This window comes from Sprattus sprattus (genome assembly GCF_963457725.1).
Source record: "Sprattus sprattus genome assembly, chromosome: 1".
In the NCBI taxonomy this organism is placed as follows: domain Eukaryota; kingdom Metazoa; phylum Chordata; class Actinopteri; order Clupeiformes; family Clupeidae; genus Sprattus; species Sprattus sprattus.
In genome coordinates, this window is record NC_137920.1 from 59,185,818 (window position 1) to 59,206,797 (window position 20,980).

General features: G+C 41.5%; 1 protein-coding gene across 1 annotated transcript; it reads left to right on the forward strand.

Moving 5' to 3' along the window:
* Nucleotides 1-627: 627 nt before the first annotated feature.
* ncbp3 (nuclear cap binding subunit 3) lies at nt 628-9,130 on the forward strand (the record flags this gene model as incomplete). Its single annotated transcript, XM_080853276.1, has 13 exons — nt 628-792; nt 1,773-1,838; nt 2,019-2,124; nt 2,482-2,607; nt 2,854-2,979; nt 3,119-3,303; nt 5,185-5,293; nt 5,668-5,767; nt 6,593-6,702; nt 6,921-7,239; nt 7,472-7,635; nt 7,824-8,021; nt 8,264-9,130. The coding sequence occupies 13 exons, from the start codon at nt 628-630 to the stop codon at nt 8,554-8,556; spliced, it is 2,067 nt and encodes a 688-aa protein (XP_080709402.1). The 3' UTR covers nt 8,557-9,130.
* Between the last annotated feature and the right edge of the window lie 11,850 nt (nt 9,131-20,980).

Here is a 20,980-nt window from a genome sequence, read left to right on the forward strand (position 1 = left end):
TAAAGAACTGTAGAAAAACACAATGGTTTGGTTACAGAAAGGCCTTTGTGCAGAGAGGAGTGTCATGTAGGGTCAAGCAGAAAGGCCTGTTTTTAAAAATCATGACGGTGCAGTAGTTTCTGCAGGGGTAGGCTGCTGGGGACAGCCAAGTGTTCAGGAAGGGGTCTCTGTATAGGGTATGTCGACAATTCAAGGACAGAACCTTGCTATACTTGCTATAAATTGTAAACAGGGTATCAGTGTTTAGTTTTGATTGGGAAAGCATGCAAATACGACAGGAATTGTAGTATAAAAAGTAAGTGCAGTGTCTTTTGACAGAGATGCTACATGGACCACCACTCAAATGTTCTGATGTCTGCAAGATTAAATAAACTTCAATTCATCGCATTCAGTCGTCTGCCTCTCATTGTAGTAGCAACTTTAAGATTCGAAGAAATTAGTTCGCTACAACAGAACAACAACATAGGTGGAAAACAATCTATCTATCCAACAAGTGGTTTCCTGCTGAATACCTACATAGTCATCAGCATCATTTTGAGTTGAGGACTGTGCGGCTTCAGCAGTAGGCGTGCCAGAATCTTGCCTTGCTTTTGTGAGGTAGCCAGACCGGTAGACAAGCAGTCTAGCATGGCGGCAGTTCGCAGCTTACGAGTGTCCGTCAAGCCAGAAAGCGCATCGGAATCAGATGCAGAATCAGACTCGGATAGAGATACTCGTGACCCAGAGCCCATGGAGGTTGAGGAGCAACTGGAAACTATTCCCGTTCGCCGTTCTCTCAAGGAACTGTTGCCGGTGAGTTGATAATTGAGCTAGCTTGCTAACGTGCGTCGTGTAGTTAGCCAGGCCGCGCCATCTACGAACTACTATCACACATCTGACACAATCAGAGGACGTTGTAGGGGCAATAACAATCGATCATTATGAATTGCTTGACAATCCCAATAAGTTAGTTATTTAGGCTTCGTGATTCCTTAGGCTGTACATTGTTCAGTCGCCCCCCTAAAAACGACCTTATCAGTTAACAAGCTAGACTTTGCTATCTAATTAGCTGAAGTTAGCTCATGCTATCTTGTAGGTAAAAGCTTCAATTTAACCACTCAACGTGCATTGAAAACAATCAGTGCTAGAGAGCAAAATGCGAAACAACATGCAACTGTGTGTAGTAATAAGGGTTAGCTAGTCGTTACTAAATGTGCTAAAACAACTGCGGGAGCTGAAGCAAATGCACTGTTTTGTGTGCAAGTTATGGTTGGTTAAGAAATATGGGTCTGGAACTAACAGTTAAGAAGTTGACAAACTGGGTTTTACGTTTGGATAGCTTACTCCTAGCTAGCTACTAGACTTAGCTACCACAAACGCTTCAAAAAGCTCATTAACATAGTTTGCTAATCATACGTTACCAGGTAACATTTAATTCAGTAGGACGCATAGCTTATTTCGTATCCAATTAGCGAAGAATGTCATAGCCACACAGTGAAGGCTAACGTAACGTTGAGACATTTGTTTATACTAGCCTTCTTGGCTTAACTTCATTAACTAGCGACTGGTCTATACTGCGGGTGCAGGCATTTAACCTAAAAACAAGTTAAGCATGTGATGTGTGCTAGATCGGCTCCACCATTCAACAGCTATTTCTGTGGAATTAAGGCCAAGCTAGTGGGGCTATACGATACACTCTATGGCTACATTCTGGGAAACGGCTTGGCTGGTTAATTGAGTGACTACTTGTGACCAACATAATTTGTTATATAATTGCTGTCGTGTTTCCACAGGATACCAGCCGAAGGTATGAAAATAAGGCTGGCACTTTCATCACTGGGATAGATGTCACTTCAAAGGTGAGTGAGGAAATCTGACGTAATCCTGTATTGAATTTTTGTGTGAAGTGATTCTTGATGTGAATCTGAGTCTATCCTGGTTTTCATTTTAAAGGTGTTGGGGTGTTGTAAGACAGGGAATACCTTTGACAATAGTTATCAGTATTTGGCCCCAGTCCTAACACCGTCTCTTGCTTATAGGAGGCAGTGGAGAAAAAGGAGAAGAGAGCAAAGCGCTTCCATTTCCTTCCAGATGTTAATGTAGCACAGCGAACTGTTGTGCTGGACAAGGAGATGTTGAAGAAAGGTACAATTCTGACTTTCCGTATTTTTAAGTTGGAGATAGCAATAGATCAGGCAATCATCCATTTTCTCACATTTCAAACAGTTCTTCATTTCAAACATTTATGGGGAGTTGCCAACATAGGCACACATCAGCTTAAAATGCCACTTGATATTGTGTTGGGATGGGAGGATATTTCCATGGCTAATAACCTGGAATAGCAGAGCATTAAGAATGTCAGTGTGTTGGTGTCTGTTTCAAGGGACTATTGCTACTGATGGGGAAACAACAATTGTGATCGTTTTGTTGTAAAAGTGTTTAAAGGAAAAGCAGTGTGTCAAGATTTATCTCCTTCTGCTTTGTCTCCCATTTTTATTGTAGCCATTCCAAACATTCGATTGGAGGCTTTGTATGTAGCTGGGGTGGACGACATGAGCACCAAAGATATATTTGGATTTTTTAAGGAGTATCCCCCAGCCCATATCGAATGGATTGATGACCAATCCTGTAAGTGATTTTCCATGTGGCTGTGTACTTTTCGTGATTTCAATTTATTTTAAAGTGAAGCGTTACATAATTATCATTAAAAACATAACTACCTAATGAAACCAGGGATGATGCAGGGTATCAGCAAATTCTGAGAGCCAGGCTGATGATTAGTCACAGCTGTGTTATGCAATTGAGATAAAACCATGATGAAATTACATGCTGCTTTATCAGCTTAGAATTGGAATGTCTGTAATTGTTCCCCAGGCAATGTTGTGTGGCTTGATGATGTCACATCCAGCCGTGTTCTCCTCAACACGAGCCACATGCCTGACCCAGAAGAGACAGCGAAAAGAAGCCAGACCAAACATGAAGACCCTGAGGAGAACAAAGGTGTGCCAGAGTTGCATAATAGGCCTTCTGATACTCATCCTGTGAATTTGGGCTTCTACGTAGAGTACAAATGATGCATTTTAATGGAAAGATCTCTGTGCAGCATAATATCTCTCACCCGTGTGTTCTGTCTCATTAGCCCGCGGTAGGCGTGAGTCAAATGAGGAGGAGGACGAGGATGATGACGACGATGATGTGGAGGAAGGTGAAGTGGTTGACGAGCAGGAAACTGTGAAAGGAGACAAGAGCAGTGAAGAGAGCGATGGAAAGGCCAGCGACAGTGAGGAGGAGACGGAGAAGAAGCCAGTGCCAGAGAACTCTGAGGTGAGAGGAGAAACTGTGTGTCTGTCTGTGTTTTTGTTCACAAATGGTTGTGTGCGCACATTTATTTCAGCAAATCTAGTCGATTCTTTGTATTTCTGTTCTATGCTTCACCTCAATCGTTGCAAGCTTAAATGGCAACATTAACTTTGGTAATATTTATCCAAATGACATAAACAGCACATAATGTGTACAGAGCAGTCTTGTAGCTGTTAATTCATTCTGAGGCACTGGAGTATGATTTGTGTAATGGCGCACACACAGATTTTTATTTGCAACAAGCCACGTATATGCTTACAACCTCCCAAATTTGGTTGAATACAGTCTGCATTTTACCATTGCGGTTTTTCAGTGGTGGTTGTCAAATTAACACATACAGTGGGGAAAATAAGTATTTGAACCCCTGCCGACTTCGCAAGTTTGGCCACTTGCAAAGAAATGTGTGATCTAGAATTGTAATGGTAGGTGTATTTTAACAGTGAGAAACAGAATATCAACAAAAAAATCCAGAAAACTGCATTTTATAAGATTTATGACTTTATTTGCATTTGATGCAAAAAATAAGTATTTGAACCCCCAAGCAAACAGCAAGAATTCTGGCTCCCAATGGCCAGTTATGTGCCCAAAAAGCACACAGATTAGTCCTCATTAGGTCTAACAAGGTATACCTGATCTCAACTGGTGACCTGTATAAAAGAAACCTGTCCAAAGAATCATACTTCACACCTTCAACCTCACCACCATGGGCAAGACCAAAGAGCTGTCCAAGGACGTCAGAGATAAGATTGTAGACCTGCACAAGGCTGGAATGGGCTACAAAACCACCGGCAAGCAGCTTGGTGAGAAGCAGATAACTATTGGTGCGATTATTCATAAATGGAAGCAACACCAAACAACTGTCACCCGCTCTAGGTCTGGGGCTCCATGCAAGATATCCCCTCGTGCGGAATCAGTGATCATTCGAAAGGTGCAGAATAACCCCAGAACTACGCATGGGGAGCTTGTGAATGATCTCACGGCAGCTGGGACCAGAGTCACCAAGAAAACCATTGGCAACAACCACGGCGTAATTTTTTGAAGTACTTCAGCACTCGCAAGGTCCCCCTACTCAAGGAAGCGCATGTACAGGGCCATCTGAAGTTTACCATTGCACACTTGAATGATTCTAGGGAGGATTGGGAGACAGAATGTGGTCAGATGATACCAAAATCAAGCTCTTTGGCATCAACTCGACTTGCTGTGTTTGACAGGGGGGGGAATGCTGAATATGACCCCAAGAATACATCATACCCACCATCAAGCATGGAGGTGGAAACATCATGCTTTGGGGCTGTTTCTCTGCCAAGGGTACAGGACGACTCCACCGCATCAAGGGGAGTATGGATGGGGCCATGTTACGTGGAATATTGGGCTTGAACCTCATTCCCTCATTCCCTCCCATTGAAAACACAACCTTAAAGATTTGGAGAGGATCTGGAAAGAGGAGTGGACCAAAATCCCTCCTGAGATGTTTGTAAACCTGGTGACCAACTACAAGAAGCGTCTGACGTCTGTGCTTGCCAATAAGGGTTATTCCACCAAGTACTAAGTCGTTTTTGTTCGTCAGTTTTGGGGGTTCAAATACTTATTTTTTTCATCAAGTGCAAATAAAGTCATAAATGTTATAAAATGCATTTTTCTGGATTTTTTTGTTGATATTCTGTTTCTCACTGTTAATGTTAACACATTTCTTTGCAAGTGGCCAAACTTGTGAAATCGCAAGGGGTTCAAATACTTATTTTCCCCACTGTATGTTTTTAGTTTTTTATTATGTAAAACCCCTCAGTGTTTTGGTTTCCTTATGAATGCTAATGCTTATGTGGACTATTTCTGTTTGGGTCACAGGCAGATGTGCTTTCTCCAGTGGAAAGCGATTCACTTTTGCGCAATGACTTGCGTCCTGCAAGCAAAGGCTTCAAAGGAAATGAGCTGTTTTTAAGGTTCGCCACTCAAGGTAAGATGCTTGTGTGTGTGATGGTTAGGGAGAGTAACATGAAGAATACAAAGAATCATGCAGGACCAAGAAATGTTTTGGAGTTGAGGATTTGATAAAAATCAAAAATGGGTTAATTGGCAAGTAGGCTTTCACATGAAAAGAATTTGTCCCAATTTGTCCCAATTTGTCCCAATAGAAACATGAATGTAGATTATAAAAACCTGAAAACGAGAAAAAATAAAACTTTAATGGAGAACGGCTGAGCCTACAATTGTTGACCTCTATGCCATTGAAGCTACAATTCAATAACCACACTGTCCATGAAGCACTCATGAGTAGGAATGAAGGCTTTTATTACCATCACTGCAATTGTCATGTCTGCGTGTTCTCAGATGACAAGAAGGAGCTTGGTGCTGCCAGACGAAGCCGGTATTACATGAAATATGGCAACCCAAACTATGGCGGCATGAGAGGCATTCTTAGTAATTCTTGGTAAGTATTTCCCTATATTTGAACAAACTATGTACTGCACTAATTACAGGCCTTAAATACACCACTGCTTTGCCAGTTTAATATAAATGTCAAAAGATGTAATACTGCATTTCTTACTGCTGTATCATGCAGTTTTTAAAGGGGACCTATTTTGCTTTTCCCGGTTTTCTCCTTTCCTTTAGTGTGCTGTAAAGCTTTTTGTGCATGCAAATTCGGTCTAGTTACTAAAGTACGCGCCAGAGGGAGCAACTGTTGCGCAGAAACTATTTTTTTTATAGCAGCGCAAAACGGCTTTATGGAATTCCAGTCCTGACATGATGACACAATTTCGTAACACAATCCATATTTCCCAATGCCGATGTTATTGTTTGCGGAGCTTACCAAACAGAGCACACTGGGGTAATTGGGAGGTGGCAACTTATAGACAGGAGCTCTAACAACGTTTGTTTCAGACAGAGGGTGAAAAGAGATGTTCAGCATGAAAAAAAAATGTGGTTTGGGGTCATTGAAGCGCTTAGATCTATTCTAATAGACCCCAAAAATGTAATTATGAGCATTGAAAATTAGCATAAGAGGTCCCCTTTAAACGGTTTTAGATGCTTAGAACACTAGGCTCACTTCACTCCACTGGCGTCACTGGCAATTCTCAGAACCCCTTCCTAAATCAAGAATACATGAATAAATTTGATAAGGTCTGGACTTCTGAAATGTAATTTTAAAACATGAATATCTTTATAGACATGCCAATACCTATTTTGGATATCTTATTTCAAAAGTATGTTTTGTTTGGGCTCACGGTCACCCTATACTGTGTCATACCTACAGGAAGCGCAGATACCACAACAAGAGAATACAGAGAGATGTTCTAAAGACCAAAAAACCCCTTATAGGGGACAGCATGGGACATACACCACCCTATACACACAGGCACTCTGGTAAGAAGAATCTACAAATCAGTTGCATTCAATTGACTGTGGGAAACACCTTTGGGGTAGACTGAGATGGTATTTACGAACAGCTGAGTATTTATAGGTAGAACTGCGACAGCAGTTTTCCACGGGTTAGGAGGTTCCACTGAATTTTATTAAATCAAATAAACTTAAACACCAATTATCCAAAGGTTCCTGTTTCTGATCTCACCTCTGCTTTCCAGCCGACCTGGTAAATTTACCAGAGGAACCCATAGAAGAGGAGGAAGAGGATGAGGAGGAAGAAGAAGGCGAGGTGGACATGGACGCAGATGATCGCGTGGTTGAGTACCGCATGGAGCGGGAACGGGAGAGGAACCTGCGCATTACAGGGTTAGGGGGGTCGCGCAGTCGCCCTGAAGGCCCCCCTTCGGATGCCTCTTCTGATTCGGACGAGATGGACTATGACCTGGAGCTGAAGATGATCTCAACGCCATCACCCAAGAAGAGCATGAAGATGACCATGTATGCAGATGAAGTGGAGTCTAACCTGAAGACCATCCGGTGAGTGGGATGCTGTCCTGTTCTTTCCCCTTTGTGTTATTATGGTCCAAAGCACTTTGCCCGTTTTTTTTTTTTATCATGTTATGGTCTAACTGAGTGTAAGCTCCTCTTCCATTAGCTACCCATTGACAGTAAAGATGGTTGGTATGTTCTCGGAGTGCTGTATACAATTACGACTTGCTTGAGGTTGGGAAACTAGATGCAATTTCCTTTTCTCTTGCCTGTTTTCTAGACAATCTAGTTCAGGCAGTAGTGTACGGAGCAGGGTTTGGAGTGGAGCAGGAGACCGGACCAAATCTGCAGGGGAAAAGGTGACTGATGTCCGGCAGCTTCTGGAGGAGAAAAAGAGACAGCAGCAGAAACCACAGGCTGCAGCGGCCTCAAGTGGCAAGACAGGTATTCTTGTGATTTAACAGAGGGTATACTATCGGAATCATGGATATAGAGTGAAACAAAAACACCGGATTTAGAGGAGGCTGGGTATGTCAGAAAACAAGATGTATGGCCTTTTAACAGGGGGAAATGTGAAATGGAAAGTAATGTCTTATGCAGCCTGTGTGCACTTTTTGCCCTATGTCTACCAGACATGAGACAGAGGCTGGGAAAGAGGCGACATTCCCCGGATCGACGCCGTTCCCCAGATCGACGCCGTTCTGTGTCTCCGCCTCGGAGGAGCCTGTCTCCTCGTCATGAACCTGTTTCGGACGTGCACAGCCGACTGGGAGTGGCCAAACAAGACACCCGAAACCTGTACCCCGAGTCGGCCAAAGACAAGAAAAGTGGTAGGTCCTCAGTCCTTTCACCAAATACCGTTCTCCATCCACTGGTCTCTTATGACTTTACTGGACCTAGGTATGAAGAATGTCTTATCAATTCTTGATTGGTAAAGTAAAAACATAACCATATAATTTCTAAATGAAGTACTAATATTATAAACATGGTAGAATGTTTTACAAGTATTGTACATACAATTGCAAAGGTGGGCACAAAGAATTGAACTCCTGTCTGTGGTGTCCCCTTACAGGAGGCCTCTGGAGTCGTTTGGGACCATCTCACGACGGTGACCAGAGATCTACAGTCCCGGCTGGAAGGGCGACATCCTCCAGCTCTAGGAGTATCCAAAAGCAAGGCAAACGGGGATCAGAAGACGAGGTGGAGGAAGAAGACGACTCTCAACTGCAGAAGATGTGGGGCGCCATGATCAAGGAGAAGGAGCAACAGTCCAACAAGATGAAGAAGAGCCGACTGGACAACCTGCCCTCGCTGCAGATCGAGATCAGTCGAGACAGTAGCAATGGCTCGGACAGTGACTCTTGACTCTGTGTTCGTGTGTGTGTGCGTGATGTTTTATCGTCCGGCTCAGAAGTGGCTGGGATTGTGCTCTGAAAAGGACAGTGTAATTTATCAGAATGCCATTTTAACTGCCTGTGCAGGTCGTGTTGCATACCATGGGACCTAGAGCTCTAATTTTTTTGTTATAAACAAAGATAGTTGAGTCATAATTGTCAGGGGATCAAATTTTGGTCAGCAGCCTGACATTTTTTTTAAATGTCATAATTCTGTTGACCTGTTACATGCTATGAAAAGTGTTTTGAATATTTTTTTCTATTGAGGCCTGACATTTTTTTTTATTTTTCCCTCACACTCGTTATCATGCTCTTAAAGAGTTCATGACTCATGCTTTTCTATGGCTGTGGTGCCAGAATGTTGAGACAATGAGTTAATATTGTGATACTGTTTGTTTTTATCTGGCTGTGTAGACAGCCAATAATTTGTTTTCTAAGATAAGAGTCTGACACATTGAGCCCCTTCGTGCTGTTGCATATGGCTTCAATTTCGGTGTAAAAAAAAATAAAAGCACATACAACAGTAATAATTTATCAAGATGCCTCTACCACTCTGGCACCACCCAGTGAAACCCTGAACTTTTTTGTATTCATTTGTTTGTTTATTCAGGCAGTTCCTGACTGGATAGTCTGGGTTGGAACTTGCGCTGGTTGACTGAAATTGACTTACAAGATTGCACAGATTTTGTTGACCCAACCCTAAATATCAATGTGTTTTCTTGAATAATTTTTGTATTATTCTCAAGTCTTCTCCTGACAACTTGTTTTGCTGCTGATAAAGTATTCAAAAATGAATCGTTGGTTTACTCATTTGTTTGAGATTCATGTAAAAAGCTGTTGTTTACACACAGACTAATTTACTAAGCACAAACTTCACTGTCTTAGTCTTAAAATACAGTGCCCTCCACAATTATTGGCACCCTTAGTGAATGTGACCAAAACAGCCTATGAAAAAATATATCTTTGCCGTTTATCATCTTGGTCTTTCCCTCAAAATATTCACAAAAATCTTACCTTTTCATCGAAGTAAAAGTCTTGAAAGAAATCATTTTTTTGACATTACATTAAATATTTTTCTCCAAAACATGTGTGCCACAATTATTGGCACCCCTAGAAAATCCTATAATTAAAATCTAACTGAAGTATATTACCAGTCATGTTTTACATTTTTGAGTTCTCCTGTTTCATTAGGAACTCTTAAGTGGTCAACTATGGCTTCCTGCTTCACTGAGGTATAAATATGAGGTGACACGGTCCAAATACCCTGTCATTCATCAAGATGGGAAAGACAAAAGAACTCAGTGTCAAAGTGCGACAAAAAGTTGTTGAGCTGCTGAAATCCGGATTTAGGGAAATAAGAAAATATCTAAACAGTTGGAAATACCCACTTCCACAATCAGGGCAATAGTTAAGAAGTTAGAAGTGACAGGAGATATAAGGAATCAGCCTGGAAGAGGACCTATCTGTAAATTAACCCCACGCACCGTGAGGAGGATGGTTCGACTGGTAAAAGAATCTCCAAGGATCACAGCTGGATAATTGCAGAGGTTAGTTTAGTCCTGGGGTCAGAAAGTCTCCAGAACTACCATCAAATGCACCTACATCACCACAAGTTGTTTTTGAGGGTTATCAGAAAAAAGCCTCTGCTGTCAATCAACAACAAACTAAAGTGCCTAGTTTGCCAAATGTAAGTCAGACTTTTATATTAGAATTATATGGTCAGATGAGACCAAAATAAGTCTTCTTGGCAACACACATCAAAGGTGGGTTTGGCGTAGACAGAAAGATAGCCATACAAAAGAGCACCCCATACCCACATTGAAGTATGGTGGCGGATCTCTGATGTTGTTGGGCTGTTTTTCTTCCAAAGGCCCTGGACATCTTGTTAGGATACATGGTATCATGTACTCCATCAAATACCAGCAGATATTAAATAAAAACCTAACAGCCCCCCTCTAGGAGGCTTAAAATGGGCCGTGGTTGGACCTCCCAGCAGGACAATGATCCGAAGCACACCTCAAAATCAACACAAAAATGTTTCACCGACAACAGAATAAAGGTTTTGCCATGGCCATCACAGTCCCCAGACCTAAACCCCATAGAAAATCTGTGGGAAGAGCTGAAGCCGTATCTGCAAATGTGTTGATCTCAGAATCTGAAGGATCTGCAGAGATACTGCATGTAGGAATGGTCTCAGGTCTGTGCCATGTGTTCACCAACCTCATCACGCATTATAGGAGAATACTTGGAGCTGTTATCTTGGTAAAGGGAGGCTGCTCAAAACATTAAATTAAGGGGTGCCAATAATTGTGGCACACCTGTTCAGCAGAACAGTATTTATTGAATGAAAAAAAAAATGTTTTCTTTCAATAATTTTATTTCAATGAAAAGGTAAGATTTTTGTTAATATTTTAAGAGGATAAACAGCAAACAGATATTTTTTCATAGCCTGTTTTGGGCACATTCACTAAGGGTGCCAATAATTGCGGAGGGCACTGTAGGGCTTATGTTTCAGCTCAGTACTAAATAACCATTTTTAATATGAGGGGTAATTTATATATTATGGCTTTGGCCTAACCACTGCTACCATTTTTGTTATCAGTTTTTTTAAATTATTATTATTACACACACATTTTTTTTTTAGATGTTACACAATTTTGGAAACCTGTCAAACTGCAATATCTTGCAAAACATAAGCTCATTCAAAACAATTGACTTAGTTTTCAATTTCATGAAACACTTGTTACAAAACTACACACATAATTCACTCACAGTAAGCCCCGGTACACTTGTGTGCCTTTTTATAGCACTGCCCTTCAAAATGCAAGAGCTGTTCCAAAGGAGGACATTGGTTGTGATGTTGAGATGCTGTAACAAGACCCAGGTAGGAGGCTGGGTATCATTTTGGTTTACAGGGTTCTGAAAAAAATATGGAAATATGTGTGAAAATTAACTAATGTTCTTGCAGTGCTTCTTATTAAGTAGGGATAAAATCCCCATGTTGGCCAATTTGTAGAAACACACTTCCAAGTAGCACAAAGCATTATTATGACAGCCGCGCGACGTATAGGTTTAGTCGGAGTTTTTTTTTTCTGTTTGCCGATTTTCTGTCAACGATTCCCGGGACACTGAAACTGCACCTACATCACCACAAGTTGTTTTTGAGGGTTATCAGAAAAAAGCCTCTGCTGTCAATCAACAACAAACTAAAGTGCCTACAGTTTGCCAAATGTAAGTCAGACTTTTATATTAGAATTATATGGTCAGATGAGACCAAAATAAGGCTTCTTGGCAACAAACATCAAAGGTGGGTTTGGCGTAGACAGAAAGATAGCCATACAAAAGAGCACCCCATACCCACATTGAAGTATGGTGGCGGATCTCTGATGTTGTTGGGCTGTTTTTCTTCCAAAGGCTCTGGACATCTTGTTAGGATACATGGTATCATGTACTCCATCAAATACCAGCAGATATTAAATAAAAACCTAACAGCCCCCCTCTAGGAGGCTTAAAATGGGCCGTGGTTGGACCTCCCAGCAGGACAATGATCCGAAGCACACCTCAAAATCAACACAAAAATGTTTCACCGACAACAGAATAAAGGTTTTGCCATGGCCATCACAGTCCCCAGACCTAAACTCCATAGAAAATCTGTGGGAAGAGCTGAAGCCGAATCTGCAAATGTGTTGACCTCAGAATCTGAAGGATCTGCAGAGATACTGTATGTAGGAATGGTCTCAGGTCTGTGCCATGTGTTCACCAACCTCATCACGCATTATAGGAGAATACTTGGAGCTGTTATCTTGGTAAAGGGAGGCTGCTCAAAACATTAAATTAAGGGGTGCCAATAATTGTGGCACACCTGTTCAGCAGAACAGTATTTATTGAATGAAAAAAAAAATGTTTTCTTTCAATAATTTTATTTCAATGAAAAGGTAAGATTTTTGTTAATATTTTAAGAGGATAAACAGCAAACAGATATTTTTTCATAGCCTGTTTTGGGCACATTCACTAAGGGTGCCAATAATTGCGGAGGGCACTGTAGGGCTTATGTTTCAGCTCAGTACTAAATAACCATTTTTAATATGAGGGGTAATTTATATATTATGGGTTTGGCCTAACCACTGCTACCATTTTTGTTATCAGTTTTTTTAAATTATTATTATTACACACACATTTTTTTTTAGATGTTACACAATTTTGGAAACCTGTCAAACTGCAATATCTTGCAAAACATAAGCTCATTCAAAACAATTGACTTAGTTTTCAATTTCATGAAACACTTGTTACAAAACTACACACATAATTCACTCACAGTAAGCCCCGGTACACTTGTGTGCCTTTTTATAGCACTGCCCTTCAAAATGCAAGAGCTGTTCCAAAGGAGGACATTGGTTGTGATGTTGAGATGCTGTAACAAGACCCAGGTAGGAGGCTGGGTATCATTTTGGTTTACAGGGTTCTGAAAAAAATATGGAAATATGTGTGAAAATTAACTAATGTTCTTGCAGTGCTTCTTATTAAGTAGGGATAAAATCCCCATGTTGGCCAATTTGTAGAAACACACTTCCAAGTAGCACAAAGCATTATTATGACAGCCGCGCGACGTATAGGTTTAGTCGGAGTTTTTTTTTTCTGTTTGCCGATTTTCTGTCAACGATTCCCGGGACACTGAAACACCGGGTTGCACGAAATTTGGTGGGCATGTAGCCCCACTAGATTGCACCCCCGTCGGACTGGCCCCCTTTTGAAGAGGGTGGGGCGATTCAGTTTTCTGTTAATAAGTCGAAAACCGTAGGGCCTAGGAGGACCACATTTTTTTTGTATGTTGGTCTTAAGAGGCCACGTCAACCATTCCACTACCACTTATTTCATGTATAGCGCCACCTAGTTACAAATGAAAAAGCAAAAATGGAGTGTTGTAAAAAATGTTAATTGAAAGTTGACAAGGTCAGAACTGAACGAAATCGGAGGTGTGGGATCATTATGACGCCTTCTGATTGCAAGTTTCGTGGAATTCCGTTCAGGGGGGGGGGGGGGGGGGGACATGCAATAAATTGATTTATATAGTTATACACCAACTGGCCAGTTTGTGCGACACAGTTTTCTTCGAATATCCCGAGAACCGTAGGGCCTAGGAGGGCCAAATTGTGTTAAGGGGCCATGTCAACCCATACCATAACCAGTCATTACATGTATAGCGCCACCTAGTTAAAAATTAAAAAGCAAAAATTAGGTGTTTTAATCGCATATATGTCAAAGTGCTTGAAAAATTACCACATTTGCCAGGGACATCAAGCCTGTCTTCGGTAGAGTTTTTGTCCATGGATGGAGCAAAATGGCTCTGTAGCGCCCCCTAGAACATTGCAAAAAAACCTGCGCATTGGCGTAGCTTGACGAAATTCGGTACACGTCTTCATCATGCTTGGACACACCAAAAAGTCTCTTGACGCCATGGTGGCAGGTCCACAGGAAGTCGGCCATTTTGAGTGGAAGATGCTTTTTGACGGCGTTTGCACACCTCGCATCTGATCGAACTCCTCTGACAGATTTAATGTTAAAGCCTTTAAATGTGGTCAGGATACTCTTCAGCCATGGGCGACTAAAAGTTATAGAAGATGTTCTCATTAGTCGGAAGGTGTGGGCGTGGCAGACCCTCAAACTTTGCCAACTTGCCAGTGCTTGTCACAAAACACAAACTATTAACTCTTGCGTACATTGTTTGATCCAGAGAAAATGTATTAAGGCCCCCACATGCTTATCCGATCCTAAAACGCCCTCCATGAAGTGGGACCACACCTTTGAGCACCTCAGAGAGCCATCCGAGGGTCTCGGATGGCCTCTGGAGCACCGCTTGGATTTTCTCACTATCCGATCCGAGCTGTCTGACACCCCTGGCTAAAATCACGTTTATTGTTTCGTTCCCTATATGACAGCACCGCCGTTTTTAAAAAATCGCTGAGAGATCGCTGGGAACCTGGGGCTGGAGGTCCAGGAGTGCATTAGGAGTTGGAGGAAGATCGGGGACAAGTTTGTAAAAATGAAAAAAACTACGAAAGGCACCAGCGGCGATGCAGGAGGAAAACCGACATATCCCTTCTTCCTTGCTCTATCGTGGAGCTCGCCGCATAAAGCATAGGGAGACATTGTCTAATTACAGCAATAATAAAAACATTTCTTGGTTTTCGAACAGCCTCTTTGTGTTTGAGCTAGCAGAGCATGCAGTGTACATGATTAAATTGTAAAAGAACCTGAATTGTAGACGTAAAAAAGCAGAACTGTTTGTGTGGTATAATAATAGAAAATATTCGGCAATAACCGCCAGCTTGGTCATTGTAGTTAGTAATTAATTTCACAACAACAGCCTCTGATCATTAACGGAAAATACACGGGATTAAAACAAACAATTTCTTATTTGATAGTTCTACTGTTGTTGACGATGATGTAATGGCCTTGTAACATCATAATAAACCGATGGTAATCTCCACAGCCCCTCGTAGAACCATGCAGGTAAAGGTGAGTCGTACGATCATCAGATTAGAAAGGGCGTGTCTCTCGTGAAGTCGTACGAGGTGAATTGGATAACCATGCAGATGCCTTTAAGATGCCTAAAGGGTTTTTTATGGTACTCCGTACGACACATTTTTGGGCACATAGGAACGCCTTCAGGTAGCTGGAACGCCTTCTCAGGTAGCTGAAACGCCCTCTCCGTGCTCTCCAGAGCCGTCGGACAGCTCTCCGTGTCCCCGCAAAAATTTCTGTCGGTCCGCTCATGGCGACGGATACTCCTTGGCCGTGATTGGCCCACTACGACATCATTTCCATACGACATCAACTCAGGAAACTAACATTTCTGGACCTAGCGTTTCCTGTTTCATTACCTTTATATCCATATATATATATGAACAACAGCCACTGTCAAAGGTGCAGATCAAATTTCCTTGAAAACTATTCCCTGTATATCACAATACATGAGCCGGCCAAGTAGCCTATTGCCAGAGAACCAGCACGAGCGACAGCAATTAAAATATTTGTCCAAACGACCTGAGCCCCACGGAGTCAATGTCTCAACTGTTCATACTACTGACACATTGACGTATTTGATGAATAGCCTGCCTTTATTTAACTCCGGCATCAACATATAGCCTACTACATGCACTCGCTCACACTCGCTGTGATGCACTGCACTCGCTGTGATGTGTTTTCCTTTCATTTCACAACGTATTTACTGTATAATTCACAATAGCAGTTGCTCCTTCGTAAACATTGCTACACATTTTATTTGCTTAAAACACACAAGTATATTAGGCTACTGTCAAATCAGAAAGAAAACAGCTGTCACTCGGCTATTACCTAACCAATACCTTTCAAACACGGTGATAGAATGAAGGACAATTGAGTTGGGAATACTATCAACAGGTTGACTTCACTAGCCTACTTATAAAGATATTTCAAATATGGAATGTTCAATGCTTATTCGCGCCAGCCGCAGTATCTCAATTTGCCAAGATGATGAATATGGATTATCCGTGTGCTCTGCCCTGCTATTGTTCTAACAATATGCCTACAATATTCCTTTTGTTTGAGTGTGGTTGTTTAGTGCGATATTCTAGTTAGGCTACTGTATATAAAGGCAGGCATTGCAACGGGAAAATCTCCTGAATCTCTTCTCATTGTGCTCCACCTGTCACGTCTCTGCGACCCACAAGTTGGGCTTCCACCACACTTCGAGACAAGCTGCCGTTGGGGGAAATAATTAGTGTGCTTGCCCGAAGGGAAGCACACTATTGTTCTTCGTTTTTCTTTATTCTCCCCGTTTTTCTAGTCGCTAACTACGCCTCGCCCGATTGAGATAGAGATGCCGTTCTAACATCGAAACGTCCGGCCCGATCCGGTGCAACCTGCTATAACTTTTCGTGGCGGTACTCCATGCCACTCCTTTTTTATTCCTCTTTTTCCATCACCTTTTTTCTCCATAGACTTGCATGGCAGAACTCTGTGCCATTATGACATCATAATAGGGTCATTAAACTGGCTTGCACCTGTGCTTCACTGACAACTCTCACTGACACCTGCGCACGGCTCCTCTTCTCTCTCTGTCCCTCTCCATTCAACTGTATAACTAGGAATATTAAGAGACACCTTCCATACCAGGGCTCTACTCACTCATGCATACTCACTCATGTTTACTCACTCGTGCATACTCACTCATGCATACTCACTCGTGCATACTCACTCATGCATACTTACTCATGCATACTCACTCATGTTTACTCACTCATGTTTACTCACTCATGCATACTCACTCATGTTTACTCACTCATGCATACTCACTCATGTTTACTCACTCATGCATACTCACACATGTTTACTCACTCATGCATACTCACTTATGTCTTCTCACTCATGCATACTCACTCATGTTTACTCACTCATGCATACTCACTCATGCATACTCACTCATGTTTACTCACTCGTGCATACTCACTCATGTTTACTCACTCATGCATACTCACTCATGCATACTCACTCATGTTTACTCACTCATGCATACTCACTCATGCATACTCACTCATGCATACTCACTCATGTTTACTCACTCATGCATACTCACTCATGTTTCCTCACTCATGCATATTCACTCATGCATACTCACTCGTGCATACTCACTCATGCATACTCACTCATGTTTACTCACTCATGCATACTCACTCATGCATACTCATTTGTGCATGCTCATCCAGCAGGGAGAGCTGGAGAGCTGACACCTGCCCCAATTCCAAGGCACTTGTTTTCTCGGTCATGGCCGCAACAGAGCAAGCACACTCTCGCAGTTCGTTCACGAAACGCATTCTAGTTACTATAGTTCATGTTTACTTGTATGAACTTTTAACTATTTCATGAAAGGTGTGGACTTGTACAACACTGTCAGTCGTTCAGATGTTGTGCCTATATCGTATCGTCTCGTCATATGATCAAATAGAGATTACAAAAATTACCCAGAAATCATTGCAAATCTGAATATGACGAAAATACCAAGGAAAATAAGAACGTATTCATTTAATTTAATCGTTTTTTAACAGTTTCTATAGTGTAAGATAAGCATATCATTTTGTTGTAGATTGCAACTATTTCTCCCACAAAAAATACCTACCATGAAAGAGATAAGTTTGCCCTTTCAGGTGTATATCTAACATTAGACAAAGCAAGAAAGGTGTATGTCTGCTGACACCTGTTGCATTTCAGTAGCGACAGCTGGTGAGAGGGAAGTAAGTAAATGTTGAGGAGGAGAGGGAAAGCCAATTAACGATTTCCATCACACGAAAATATCATGGGGTAGCTTGTCTTTCGGCACTTAAACCGTTACTCCCCCTACTGTTCTGGAAGAATTGTTTTCAGCAAGCACCCACAGCCGTTGGAGTACTATAAAGGGACACAAATGCTAACTAGTACGTACTATCCGGCCGCCCGCCCACTGTCCAACTATCCGACACGACCATTTTGAGTACTGTATAAGGGCCTTAAGGCCTTTTTATGCTACTCCGTACGACACGTTTTTGGGCACATAGGAACGCCTTCAGGTAACTGGAACGCCTTCTCAGGTAGCTGAAACGCCCTCTCCGTGCTCTCCAGAGCCGTCGGACAGCTCTCCGTGTCCCTGCAAACATTTCTGTCGGTCCGTTCATGGCGACGGGTACTGCTTGACCGTGATTGGCCCTCTACGACATCATTTCCATACGACATCATTTCCGGAATCTCACATTTCTGAAGCTCGCGTTTCCTGTTTCATTACCTTTATATCCATATAGACCAGTGGCGGTCCGTGCATTTCACGACTAGGCCTTCAGCGATGTCCTACACGATGTTAAACTGAGTGAATCCACCTCCTAATACCATCATTATGACGCCATGGCTCTCGAACCATTATATTTATACAGAAAGGCAGTATAAGTGAGCATTGCATCACCATAACATAGTCGAGTACAAAAGACTTTATTCATATTTCCGGAGCATTTAAAATCAATACGTATTAACAATACATTACGAGTAGTAAACTCTCAGTTATATGATCGCTTGAATATAACTGTCACAACTTAAAAATAAAAGGCGATTTTCAGGGACTAGTCTACAAAGTTGTATTAAGTCCACCGAAAGTAGCCTTTGTGAGCTTTAACAAGTTTGTCCACTAAACATCGCATTGTCCCACCTGCAAAGCAGTTTCATTAAACTTCCCATCCTCACGATATCCAGTTTTTCTTGAAAGTTCCGTCTAGAAAATGCCGTTGTAATTGTATCAAAAACTGGAATGATCAAGTTGGTGTAAACTAGTTTATTTGAGTTGGTTAATGTAATTATATTCAGTCTTACCAATTGAAACAACTAGCATAATAAGCATTGAAACCGATGTACGTCGTTAGCCAGCTAAACTGAGCACTGAAGCACTGAACCGGTCTGCCTCAGTATCCAATCAAAGGACGTTTACGTGTCACGTTCAACGCGAGGGAGGAAAGAAATCTTCCGGGCCTTCTAGAAGGCCCAGTGTCGCCAACTCGAAATCTGATTGGTTGTCACAACTGTCTGTTTCAGTTCATTCAACTTAAATGAACTGAAACAGCCAGTTGTGATAACCAATCAGATGTACACGGGCCTTCAATGTGAATTCTGAAGGCCTCAAGGAAGATTTCTGTTCTCGGGGAAGATTTCTCGGAGCGTGGAAACACATGATAGCTGAAATATGATTGGATGAAAGCTCTTACATAAATGAACAACGCTGGAAGCTATGAAATGAAGATAATGGACTATGGGGAATAATTTAATACATATTTATGAAAAGAAAATATTAAAATTAAATTTATTTTATTACATTTATTGTCTGATGATGTTTAGGCCAGCAGAGAAGTCCTTGAAGGCCCTGACGGACCACCACTGATATAGACTATATGAACAACAGTCACTGTCAAAGGCGCAGATCCTTTACTTGAAAACTGTTCCCTATATAGGCCTATCACAATACATGAGCCGGCCCAAGTCTGTTGATACTACTGACACATTTACTTACGTATTTTATGAATAGCCTGCCTTCATTAAACTCCGGCATCAACATATAGGCTACAACATGCACTCGCTCACACAAACAAGCACCGTTTAAAGTAGGCTACAACCGCGCACAAGAGGGAGATAGCATATTGAAATTAAATTATTCACATTGCAAGAACGGAATGAAATAGCCTACACACATTACACATGATAGGCATCTGCTGTGCCCAAATGAAACTCACATTGTATGCTACACCAGAAGAGGCACAACAAAACGGTCTTACCATTGAAGATGTTTTTTTTCTTGTAAACTTGAAGTCCACGTAGGCTTACAACGTTTGTTAATAAAATATCTACAAAGTTCACCGAGGTTTAATCCATGTTGTTATGGAGAAAGCAGATGGCATCAATTCTATTTCATAAAAAGTTCACACTTCTTTCATTGGACATAGCCTATCTATCATTGCACATATATTGCAGAACTTGTCACTCCATTGTTTATAACCGACGGTTTCCACTGTATTTAAAATCCAGCATGCGTGTTGATTAACATTTCAAACGGCAGAATAGTCGCACCGGATTTTTCAATGTTGCGATCATTTTTCAAAATCTCCACTAAAAAACACTTGTTAGGCATGTCATCCATTCATATCGATGTGAATCAATCAATACTCATACACCTTTAACTGTGATGTGTTTTCCTTTCATTTCACAACGTATTTAGGCCTACTGTATAATTAACGATAGCAGTTGCCCCTCGTAAACATTGCTACACATTTTATTTGCTTAAAACACACAAGAAGCCTATATCCTATACTGTCAAATCAGAAAGAAAACAGGTGTCACTCGGCTACTACCTAACCAAAAGGCTACCTTTCAAACACGGTGATAGAATGAAGGACAAATTAGTTGGGAATACTATCAAATATGATTAAATAATGGTAGGCCTATTGCACCCGTGAGGCAAGCGCGAATAAAGTTTGTGCGTTATCTGGCGCTGCCCTCTCTATACTGATTACTTCCACATTTGAATGATGTAACTTATAAACACGTCGTTTTAATGCGCTCTGGCCGTCTTTAAAAGATGTGTCAGTAAACCAACGTCTCCATTAAGCAGACAGGTTGACTTCACTAGCCTACTTATTAAGATATTTCAAATATGGAGTGTTCATTCCTTAATCCGCCAGCCGCAGTAGGCTATATCTCAATTTGCCAAAATGATGAATATGGATTATCCGTGTGCTCTGCCCTGCTATTGTTCTAACAATACAATATTCCTTTGTTTGAGTGTGGTTGTTTAGTATGGAGGACCAAACCTGCCATATTTACAAATGAATGAATAAATAAATAAATGTCCA